General features: G+C 39.8%; 1 protein-coding gene across 2 annotated transcripts in view; it reads left to right on the top strand.

Moving 5' to 3' along the window:
- The first annotated feature begins 2,207 nt into the window (after positions 1 to 2,207).
- The window catches only part of LOC144964323 (hexokinase type 2-like), a 36,096-nt gene continuing 25,402 nt past the window's right edge, over positions 2,208 to 12,901 (top strand). The window contains exon 1 of one of the 2 annotated variants that reach the window (XM_078898426.1): positions 2,208 to 2,531. In XM_078898426.1, coding sequence (XP_078754552.1) covers positions 2,493 to 2,531 — 39 coding nt within the window. In that variant the 5' untranslated portion in view covers positions 2,208 to 2,492. The remainder of the gene's footprint in view (positions 2,532 to 12,901) is intronic. The other variant, XR_013643808.1, reaches the window with a different exon arrangement.

Raw genomic sequence — 12,901 nt, 5'->3', positions numbered from 1 at the left:
CTTATTGGTACGACAACTCCGCCTGGCAGGTGAGAGCGTGGCTCTACCGTCTGAGCTATCCACGAACACAAAAATATTCGTATCAAACCCAAGTCATATTTCTAAAGCCTTCTCTCACCCACTACTGGAGATCGCCGGCTCGTTCGCGCGCCACCATCGCGAAGTATTATTAACCAGCAGTTAAGCTTAATAGCCAATATTCTCAACACAAACACATAACATAGAAACGATTGAGACATTGAGTATGCTCCGGTATATGGGGTGAATTTTTTAATTCAGAAAAGTGAGTGGAGCAGGCACTTATGTTGGTAACAACAAGATATGAAGTGAGTAGAAAAGTGCCAGAAGACAATAGAGAATAAATTTATTTTTTTTCCCGGCGGTGGTGGGGTTTGAACCTGCGACCTTATTGGTACGACAACTCCGCCTGGCAGGTGAGAGCGTGGTTCTACCGTCTGAGCTATCCACGAACACAAAAATATAGTTCAGGGATGTAATCTAGAAAATTGAAAATACCCTGGCATTGATTAAACTCAGAATGTGGTCTCATATCAATGACAATGAGGTAATCGTTGGTAGGAGAGAAACAAAACAAATTAAATTATTGATTTATTTTTTTTATTAAAAAAAGAAAGACATAACGGACTTTATATAGCAGAATATCCACTAAGCGTGCTCAAAGCGCTTTACAAGGGGTCCTTAGCCAACAGCAACACTTATGTAGGACAAGACGTAATGCCTGTTAGGCGGAATTAGAATTGTTCAGACGGGCAGGTACTCATTTTACACCGGAGTACGATGAGGGAATTTGAGTAAAGAGCCTTTTTCAAGCGAAACTAAGCGCCGCTCAGAGCTAGACTCGAACCCAGGACCTTCCGATTCGAAGGTGAGTATCATTCCACAGGACCGCATAGCCGCACTAAGAAGTAGAAGAGGATGCAAAGGAGTAGGTGGTAGTGGAGGTGGAGAGGGATGAGGAGAAGAAGAAGAAGAAGAAGGAGGAGGAGGAGGAGGAGGAGGAGGAGGAGGAGGAGGAGGAGTTCATGGTTACACAGAGTTTTGCGTGTTTGTCCGTTATACTTCCGGATGGCAATGCTGTGAGCTTCTTAGCCAAGCGCATACTATCAACAGGCCTAGTTTCCTTAGAAATGTCAACAATGGATTAATGTCTTACTCTATAGCAATACAAAAGACGCATGAACCGAAGAATTGCAACACGTATATTATTCTATTAGTCTTGTGATTATATGAATGGATGTACAACAATTTGCCTTTTCTGATTCGTTGGGTGTACAGATAGATAGATAGATAGATAGATAGATAGATAGATAGATAGATAGATAGATAGATAGATAGATAGATAGATAGATGGATGGATGGATGGATGGATAGATAGAAGATAGATAGATGGATGGATAGATAGATAGATAGATAGATATAGAGAATAGATAGACAGATAGATGTATGGATGGATGTATGGATGGATGAATAGATGGATGGATGGATGGATGGATAGATAGATAGATAGATAGATAGATAGATAGATAGATAGATAGATAGATAGATAGATAGATAGATAGATAGATAGATAGATAGATAGAGATGTATTTGTACAGCAGTATTGTCTCTGATAGTCTAGGTATACAGTTCAGTAGACAGATAGGTAGGAAGGATGGTAGGTAGGCACATAGATAGATTTCAGTAACGTATATTACGTAAGGACGGGGGAAAGGGGGTCAATGCATTCTTTAAAAAAATCAAGGTGAAGGTTACTCTTTACATCTTTTGACAAAAATAGACGATGACGTAAATACTTGTCTCGAAAATGAAGAGAGAAAAGAACTTGTCTGAGAGAGGAGAGGAGAGGGTGGGGGATGGAGGGAGAGAGAGAGAGAGAGAGAGAGAGAGAGAGAGAGAGAGAGAGAGAGGAGAGAGAGAGAGAGAGAGAGAGAGAGAGAGAGAGAGAGAGAGAGAGAGAGAGAGAGAGAGAGAGAGAGAGAGAGAGAGAGAGAGAGAGAGAGAGAGAGAGAATGTTGATTTTCAAATGCACATTGGTCTCGAAATGCTTCAGAGGTTAAACAGAGAAGAAAACAAACAAACAAACAAACAAACAAACAAAACAAAAAATGAAGCACTGTTTTGTTTTGACGCAAGGTAAAGGTCAAACGTACAGCACACAATAAAGTTGATGACGCAAACGTTCGGCCGTCATAACGGTGGCCTACAGTGTGCTCAGTCGAATGAGAAATGAGAAGCGAGAGACTAGGCTACACATTCGCTCGTTATATCGGTGGCGAGGCTGACACCGTTGAGATTCAACGAGGTGTGTGTTCTTTGGAGTAGGTAGCCTTTTTAAAAACAGCCTTGAGTCGGAGCTCGTGGTTTCCAATCCTGCTGGATATTTATCTGTTATTTCCATGTTCATCGTCTTGGATTATAAGATATTATTTGTGGGTCTCATGTACTAAAATTGAGTTGTAAATAAAAGCAAAATGCCAGCCACGTCAGAAATGTTAAGCAAGTATGAAAAGGTAAGGAGCTTTGCATGGGTTATGTTTCAGTTCTTTTAAAAATATTTTTCAGCCATAGGTACGTCTATTTTTAAAAATAGTTTGTATTGTAAAGGGGAATGAGTATATTAATATGTTGTTTTAAGCGTTAGTTGTTGATCTTGCGTCTATGAATAACGCCCCCCCCCCCCTACCTCTCTCTCCAATATTACAATACAATCAACATTGGAATGACGAGGGCTTACTTTTATTTGATAATTAATTCAAATTAACTATTAACAGTAGAATCTCATGATATCCAGTTTGTGACATTATGACAAGATTTCAATTAACACGGAATCTACAATCTATCTACCCTTTACTCTCATTGGATTGGGGAAGGGCGGGGGGGGGGGGGGGGGGGGGGGGTGTCCGAAGCCAATCACAATCTATTGCCAAATATTCACCAGCTCTGACTTTCAAAAAACAGATATCTCTAACTGTTACAACTGATACAAAAGTTTAATGTTAGTGTAATATAAACTTATATAAATATGTGATTTATTTGATACGCATCGCATAAAATGATCACCCCTCATGCCTCATGTGGGCAAAAAAATAATTAAAGAGTGTTTCGGAGAATAAAATCTTAATCCTGTCAATAATTTGGGCCTTCCCCTTTTAAAAATTATGATTAATTTCATATATATTTGAAGATCGTGGCCCAATTGTATTTTTTGTGATCAGAGGCACGTACTCTGAGAAGCTAACGTGCACAAGAAACGGCCTTGTGAGTTTCTATAATTGCAAAGTCGATATCTTGACCGATGGTTAAATGGGGGACTCACATAATTAACCACCTTGAAATTTTGCAATTCTTTTCATTAAAAATCAATACCACGTATCGTTGACAAAGTTTTTACTTCTTTTTTAAACATTTTATTTCATTGGCCAACAAAAATTTCCAACCGATCATATTTAACGAGTGGAATGGGGTGCGAAAGTTCCAGCTTTTATCGGATAGCCAGATAGCAAGATAGGCGGACTTTACAGTTTGCCCAGTGGAGAATCTTCTCTCATTGGTCGAAACCATCGGTGTGGCTCGCACACCCCCAATTGTGAGGCCGCATAAATTAACCGTTTAGCCCAAGGTCAGTTGCCACATAACCAGTAGGGAGAATAATAAAAGCCCGTTTCCCCAAGATTCAATGCGTCCTTTTTATTAAAATGCTGTAGGCCTTTTCTTTAGAGCACATTATAATGATATATATTTCCTTTCAGCTACATGTATTTAGAATACCCTGCCCTGTGCGAGGTAGTTTATTCTTATATCAGTCATAAAAGAGAAAAACATTGGGTTCAAAGGTCTTTTCCTGACGCAGCGAAACTTGCATCATCGACCGAATAGTGAGTCGATGCGTATGTGTGTATGTGTTGTGGGAGCGATGGAAAGGTGGGGGGGGGGGGGGGGGGGGGGGGGGCGTTGTGTACCTGAATAATATACGTAGTATGACTATCACCTTTAAAACCCAGATTGTTCTTCGTGATTTCTTCAGAAACAAACGCTTTGTACATTGAGAGCACCTGATTTATATCGTTTCTTTTTGTCCTGAAATGACTCGCATGATCAATGACGACTAGACATCTTCCAACGTTTTCCTCAGGCTAAATTATTTGCACATTACTATGGTACATTTCACAGTTTTACATTGCGATATAAGTGTATCATTGTATTGATCCCCCGTTCCATTCCATCGAGTATATAAAATTGAATTATATTTAATTCTGTATCGTTAGGCGCCTAAATATCGGCTGCCCTTTTTAAGTAAACCAAACATTTCCACTACCCATCCGGGTTTATTTAAAGCCTTGCTTTATTCACATCTGAGTCGACTTGTGCCTTGCGTTTAACCCTCTCCTTACCAGCCATGTTTAAAATTTCCCCCGAAAATTCACACCTACCCAACACAAAAATAGACTTTTCTTACTCAAACAAAAAAAAGTAACAAGTGCATTCTATACAGAATGTTGTTCAGCAAAATGACCTCTACAACACAGTGTTTAGTATTTATAGCTGTAACCAAAGCATTTCTTTAAATGTTGGGATGTGCGGCTATGTGGTCTAGTGGTATGACACTCGCTTACGGATCGGAAGGTCCTGGGTTCGAGCCTCGCGCTCGGCGCATAGTTGAGTCCTTGGAAAAGGCTCTTTACTCACATTCTCTCACCGTACTCAGGTGTAAAATGAGTACCTGGCCGTTAACAGCGTTGTCTTTGTCCGAAAAATTGTAATATCGCCTAACAGGCGTTATGTCCCGTCCTCCATTTTAAATGTTGCTGTTGACCAGGTACCTCTTGTAAAGCGCTTTGAGCACGTTTAGTGGATATTGCGCTATATAAAAGCTCAATTTAATTTAATTTACAAGAGAAATCAGAAAGAGAAAATTGTTGATTGTATCGTAACGAATGTGACGATTTTCCTATAGTTAGTAAGGAGAGGGTAAATCAAAGTGTCTTACCCAAGGTCACAACGCCCAAGGGTGTATCTGTCATCCGCGGTCACTGCAAAAATTTCTATATACATTTTTTGTTTCAATTTGAAACTCAAACAGAGTTTATTCCATCGTCTCCGTGGGTAGAAGTAAAGTGACAGAAAAAACTTTAGGAAACGAGACGAATCATTGAATAGTATGTAACGAGACGAATCATTGAATAGTATGTGGGTGTCTGCGCGCGCACGCACGTGTTTGCACGGTCGCATCTGTAATAATATGACCTACTTATTCTTTATTCTCAAATAGGGAAGTCAAATATTGTGTAAATTGATCATTCTCGAATTAATCTAAAAGAGATTAAGAAAAGGAAATGAAAAAAAATAATGAATTCATTAAATTATCAATTATAATGTGTACACCAAATCCCCGACTTTTGCTACACAAGCTTAATCTGCTTCATCATAATTATCTTCCGTTCATGTCTTCTAGCCGTAACAACAACATCGACAATTACTACTACTACTACTACTACTATTACTACTACCACTACTACTACTACTACTAGTAGTAGTAGTAGTAGTAGTAGTAGTAGTAGTAGTAGTAGTAGTAGTAGTAGTAGTAGTAGTAGTAGTTGTTGTTGTAGTGTAGTAGCAACCATAGAAGTGGTAATGAAAAGATAACAACTACTACTACTACTACTACTACTACTACTACTACTACTACTACTACTACTACTACTACTACTACTACTACTACTACTACTACTACTACTACTACAACAACAACACCAACAACAACAACAACTACTACTACTACTACTACTACTACTACTTCTACTACTACTACTACTACTACTACTACTACTACTACTACTACTACTACTACTACTACTACTACTACTTCTACTACTACTACTACTACAGTACTAGTGTATACCACCATCACTGAAAAGTTCTCTCCATCAGTCATAAATGATGAAATTGTTGCTCTTTGTCGTCGATCAGATACCTCTCGGACATTGTGTCTGTATGGTCACACAGAAAAAAAATAGTAATTAAAAAATAACCTGGCCCTTTGTGTCTTTGCTAGCCCATTTTGTACAGAGAACATTAATCAGAAAGTTAAATAACGCCACACACAGTAGGTGTATGATATAATACCGTCGTAAAGTACACAGACAAACGTTATAACTCGCTCTGCTCTCCCTTGTTGTATAATTCTACAAAATTGACCCCCGAGGTGCGGTCAACCTTGTGGTCAAGCAAGCAAGTCGCTGCCATGCTCATGCTCTGCTTGCCTTTTTAGCCGCTGTCTTGTACAACGACGAAACGGATATTTTCATTTTGGAACAAAAGACATTTAATTTCTGCCCTACTCTGGAAAAACCCATATTAAAAAATTTGGCCAGAAAACTCTTCCTTCAAATATCGATCGATTTAAATGACCCTCATCTTGGCAAAAAAAACTCTCAAACTCGCGAAGTCCCAGGTTTGAGGGTTTTTGCCTAGATGAGGGTCATTTAAATCGATCGATATTTGAAGGACCGAGTTATCTGGCCAAATTTTTATATATTGTTTTTTTGTTTTTTTTTTGGCCAGAGTATGGCAGATTTAGTATAATAATATTATCTATTCGCATTGGTATTTCAAGATGACACTTAAATTACAAGAGGGACTTTAATTTTAAACTTCAGGTTAGAGGTCATCCTAATCCCTCGAGCTGGATGCTATGCGTTTAGGTAAAATACGCACAATATCCGCCAGCCTGAAATCACCAACACTCAAAACTGTGTGTAACATTGAATGTTTATAGTCTTGATTGATATGATTTAGTGAGACCTAATCGCCAACATGGCTGTCTAAAAAAAAGTTCTCTAAAGAGCTGAGTGACGTCAATTCGGTTCCTTCTATTGAAAGTAAAAGTGTTCTATCCAACTTGGTAAAAAAAAACCCCACAAAAACCCCCCAAAATTAAAAACAAAACAAAACAAAAACCCAGGGCTGTTTTGTCGTAATGCAAATCAAATTAATCAATAATAAGCCACTGACTGCATTGTAACACTGACTGTCTGTCTGACTGACCTGAGTCCGCCCTGGATTCTGCCTGTCCAAAATGTACCCGCTGTGGTCAAGAACCTGAGGCGGTAGAGCATCTAGTCGAACGGTGTGTTGTGACGATGCTACTCGGCGGGTTTGCGACGGTGCACGAATGCGGACCAGACTGTGTTGATTGGGTCGATCGTCATAACATAGCAGTTTGAAAACCATAAGAGGCTGCTGCCCTGGATTGAATGACAAGGCTGAGGGCAATTACTGCAATAATATTTCTCCGGAACGTTATTTATCTTTTTTTTTTTTTTGTCTCTCAATTTATCGCAGGTGTTTGTTTTGTTTTTTGTTTTTTGTTTTGTTTTTTTTTTTGTTTTGTTTGTGTTTTTTTTTGGGGGGGGGGGGAGGGGGGTGTTATTTGTTTGTTTGTTTGTTGCTTTTTTTTTTTTTGTTTTTTTTTTGGTTTTTGTTTTTCTTGTTTTTTTTCCCCCGCAATAATCATAGCAGTTTTCTGGCAATATTACACCAAGCAAATAGAGATACGTTCGCAGTCTTCTCGCATCCTTTTCAAATGACGAATGAAACAATAATAATAATAATAATAATAATAATAATAATAATAATAATAATAATAATAATAATAATAATAATAATAATAATAATAATAATAATAATAATAATAATAATAATAATAATAATGATAGCATTAACATTAATTTACGTTGAAAAATAACGAACCCAATAAAAGAAAATCCGGTTATAATATGTTTAAAATGTGATTGCATCACTGGTTTGATACCTTTACGCATGTATTTGAGGGGGGGGGGGGGGGGGGGGGGGAGGAGGAATTTGTGGATATTGGTTGGGTTCCAATTCTATTTTGAAACGCGATTGCATCACATGTTTGGCGTCTTTGTGCATGTTATAGTGAAAAAGAACGGAGGGGGGAGTGCCCGGTCACATAATATGAATTATTTGATTTTCTGAGGAAAATATACATTTTAAAACACACACACACACACACCAAAAATTAAAACGAATAAAGTTCTTTAACTAAAATGGTTAGTGGACGTGGTGCGATTAAAAACTACGTTTTCTATTTTAAAAAATAACATAATCTGAAGTCTATTCCGATAAAGTATATACAATAAAAGCTATCATTGAAAAAGATCGTAAAGATATTATTTAAAGGAACATTAACTACAGTGCTGTAATTAAGAAAGAATATTCCTTGTTGTTTGGAGTATTGTTCCATTACAATAAATGAGAATATCAGATATGTAAATAAGTACACGTCTGCTCGTATGACCTTGATAGACGCAACAGTGCTCTGGCGTGCTCTTGCAAAGCAAAACAGCAATTTCCATTAGTGCGGGGCGGTCCTTGGCAAGCTTAAGGACCACGGTCCTACGGTCCTTGGGAAATGAAGACCACAAGGACCGGTCCTTTTCGACATTGAACATTCCTGAGAGACTGTTAGAAATTCGAACCGGTTTGACCTTTGAGACCGTGGGATCGTTCATTCTTGAACCGTTAAAGACCGCTACACGATGAAAACCGTGGTCTACAGGAGTAAAACACACGGAGTAGTCACACTCATTTCAAATTGTAACCTAATTAGAGAAGAGGGGTGGTGCCTTCTTTATTTGCTCACCGTACTTCATTGTTACTTCGATAATTTAATAAAATTTGAAATTTATCCCCATTAACGGAGATAATGGCATCGCCCAAGGCGTTGATCGAGTTGTTCGTGGCGTTGATACACACAACTCCTACCCCCCCCCTCCCCCCCCCCCCCCCCCCACACACACACATTAGAGGGCAGCGAGCATTGAAGAGTAAGAGAGAGACGTGAAGTTATAATAAGAGGGGGTGGATGAGGTAATAAGAGGGGTCGATGGTGACTTTTCGCCAGATCTAACAAACTCAGCTACCCATTCATTGCTGAGTAGACAGGGATTCAGAAAAAACTCGACTGCACCAGGGATCGATCTCTGGCCCTTTGCGTATAAAGAGAGTGCTCTATCAACTGAGCTATCGGGGTCCCCAAATATTCTATTGGACTTTTTTAAAATTCAGACGTTATAACTGGGTTTTTTGGAAGGAAGAAACTAATTAAACTCATATTATTTGATTAGTAAAAACACCAAACGAAATTTTAATATTATTGTATTATTTTAAATGACAACACTGCGATAGAAAGGAGTGGTGACAAGAGATGGACAAAAGAAAACAAAAAATCGGATTTGCTACTTGCTAGGTTCGACACACACACACACACACACAAACACACACACATCTTTAGTAGTCACATACATTTCAAACAATAACCATTAGAGAAGAGGGGTCATGCCTTCACCATAGATCATTGTCATTGCGATCATTATGGTTTAGTAAATTTTGAAATTTACCCCGTATAATGGAATCGTCCAAGGCGTGCGCCTCCTGTTCCCCCCATCTCACACCCGAAAGGGCGGTTTGCGGAGTGGAGGTAGGTGGTCGTCTGCCTTTATGGTCGTCTGTGCCGTTTAGTGTATGGCAAAGGGGGGTGGGTGCGATTAATTAAGTGGGATGGGTGGTGATTGGTGGAAGATAGGCTACCGAGGCAACGAATCGCTGGGGAAGTAGTAGGCTATGGCGCCAGACCGTTGAAAGGTGATAAGAAGTGAGGACCGCCGCCGGTCTTCCCCTATGGGACCGGTCTCCGGTTCACAGCTAAAAGACCGTGGGACCGCCGGTCCAGACCGGTCTTCAGCGCGGCACTAATTTCCATTGTTAGTTTTATGGCTCAATTCGTTGTGCACACATTTGCAGGTCCGATAGGGAATGAGATTAGCGGAAGAGTAACGTCCCATGATTGGACGTCACCCATAGTCTGTGACGTCACCGGCGGAAAAGTTATTAGAGAGAGAACGTCTTGTTGGTTGTGCGCATGCATTTCTCGTCCAAGGGACGCTACTCTTCCGCTAATCTCATTCCCTATAGCCTAACTGATAGCGCAATTATGAGTTTGTTTTAACATTATTGTAATGAACAGTATTTTGCGTTGGTTTGAGGGTATGTTCAGGGCAGAAGATCAAGGGGAAGGCCCGTAGCCATCGTTATCTTATAGCCTGACACTGAAACCCAAAAGGACTGGCATTTTGACGTCATTATTTGGTTTTTGCATCGCCTAGTGAGTTGTCGTTAGTAGAGCTCATGGAAACAAGTTATTTCATTGGTTGAACTATTGAATACAACTCACGATTTGTTTTCTTTTGTGGCAAAAGACTGGTATTTTGACGTCATTATTTGGTCAGTGTCAGGCCATACCTTTATGAAGGCCACGGAAGGCCACGGGGAACAAGGAGAATAATTAAAGAAGCTGATATACAGAGAAGTGAAAAGACATGGAACGATTTTAAAAAGTTAGCTCAGGATAGAGAATGTATGGAAACTGTTTGTCTGTGGCCTATAACCCCTGACCCAGGGTGAAAAAGGCAATGATGATGATGATGATGGTATGTATTTCCATTACAAGAATGAGCCCATAACAATTTGAGTTACGAGACCTGCATATAAGCATATGTCGGCTAAAATGAATTTTAAAGATGTTTTGTCAGAGTATAGGATGTGCATTTTTTGCTTTAAAAAAACAAACTCACAAGATTCCCCATGCGGATATAACGTACAACACATAAAACTATGTGTAACTTGTCACCTTTAAACGATTAAATAGTCTGATTAATACAACTCCATCAGAGCTACGGTACTCATAAAAATGGCTTGCTAAAAACAATAGTAACAAAAAGCTGAGTTAGTGACGTCAATTTCGTTCCTTCTATAGCGTTGTTGGCCTTTTGCCAAATTTGCCATTTCGTCAGTGCCTATTCGTTAATGTTATACAATAAATAAATGTCACAGCGCCCTTAACAATTGTAAGTGTTGACTGATAAAAATGAATAAAAAAGCAGCCATTCATGGCCAGACTGCCGGAAGGCTTATCGAATTGAACTCCCGTTTTGTGTAGCAGCAAACGGACTGAAACAATTGCTGTTTACCATTTGGATAGAGTGCTAGTCATTTTTTTTTTTTAGTAGTCATTTGGAACCATAATGCTGTCAGGCTCATCAAATCGAAGTTAATCCCGGTTTCATGTAGCAGAAAACGGACAGGAACAATTGCTTTTTACCCTTTGGATACAGTCAAGGCCTTCTATATAGCTCCCCTTCTTTGTAACTATATAGAGGGCCTTGATACAGTGCTAGTCATTTAGAGCCATAGAGCCATACGGCTCACCGAATCGAAGTTTTTCCCGGTTTTATGTAGCATCAAACGGACAGTTACAGGGGGGCAGCGTGGCTCAGCGGTACGGTATTTGCTTCGTATCCAAAAGGTACCGAGTTCGACTACCCGCCTCGTTGTGTGGCCTTGAGCAAGTCACCTCTCCCTAGCTCACTTTGCGGCGCTGCACTGCGGCTGAGGCCTGGGCTATTCCAGTCTTCCCTTGGAATAGACCCTAAAGACAAATTTCCCATTGGGGATGAATAAAGGGAATTTTATTTATTATTTATTTTTACCTACGTATACGTTCGCATCTGCAGGTCTGATAACCCAAATTATTAAGGGCTCATTGTTGTAATGGAAATACTCTCAAACCAACGCGAAACATTGTCCATTACAACACGGATAAATCAAGTCCAAAATTATTGCGTCCGGTTATCAGACCTGCAAATATGTATACCTAGCTTTTTACCCTTAGGATGGAGTGCTAGTCAATGACAATTCTGGATGGACACGGGGGTCAGAATAACAAATCCAGCTACCCATTCAATGCTGGATGGACACGGAGGTCATAGTAGCAAATCCATCTTCCCCTCCAATGTTATATAGACACGGAGGTCAGAGTAGCAAATCCAGCTTCCCCTCCAATGTTATATAGACACGAGGTCAGAGTAGCAAATCCAGCTTCCCCTCCAATGTTATATAGACATGGAGGTCAGAGTAGCAAATCCAGCTTCCCCTCCAATGTTATATAGACATGGAGGTCAGAGTAGCAAATCCAGCTACCCATTCAATGCTGGATGGACACGGAGGTCAGAGTAGTAAAACCAGCTTCCCCTCCAATGTTATATAGACATGGAGGTCAGAGTAGCAAATCCAGCTACCCATTCAATGCTGGATAGACACGGAGGTCAGATAGTAAATCCAGCTACCCATTAAATGCTGGATAGACACGGAGGTCAGAGTATAGCAAATTTAACTACCCATTCAATGCTGGATAGTCACGGCGGTCAGAGTAGTAAATCCAGCTACCCATTAAATGCTGGATAGACACGGAGGTCAGAGTATAGATAGTATGCGCTTGGCTTAGAAGCTCATAACATTGCCATCCGGAAGTATAACGGACCAACACACAAAACGGTGTGTATCCATGAAAGTTTATAGTCGGGTTAATACAGTTCAGTGAGCATTACTCATAAACGCGGATGGCAAAAAACAATAACAAAGACCTGAGTGACGTCATCTGCATACTATCTATAGCAAATTTAACTACCCATTCAATGCTGGATAGTCACGGAGGTCAGAGTTGCAAATCCAGCTACCCATTCAATGCCGGATAGACACGGAGGTCAGAGTAACAATAATAAATATTTCGACTTTTTGACCTTTATTTGCTATATCATATTACGTGAGTGCTCGCTCTATCTCGCTGAGCTATCGGGATCGCGCTGTTGAATAATGCATTAAGTAATGGAAAATTTGCATCAGCTCGAAATAGCTGGTGTGAATTCATCAAGTGCGACGTGCACAAATTAGCAGGTTTAATAACCGAACGCAATTATGGGCTCGATTTAATATTTTTGTAAGGGAGTAGCCCTATATTTAT

The sequence above is a fragment of the Berghia stephanieae genome, chromosome 2 (genome assembly GCF_034508935.2).
Source record: "Berghia stephanieae isolate SIO BIC M18660-M18661 chromosome 2, UCSD_Bste_1.3, whole genome shotgun sequence".
In the NCBI taxonomy this organism is placed as follows: Eukaryota; Metazoa; Mollusca; class Gastropoda; order Nudibranchia; family Aeolidiidae; genus Berghia; species Berghia stephanieae.
Note: the sequence above shows the minus strand (reverse complement) of the source record. Positions and strands in the feature narration are given on the sequence as shown.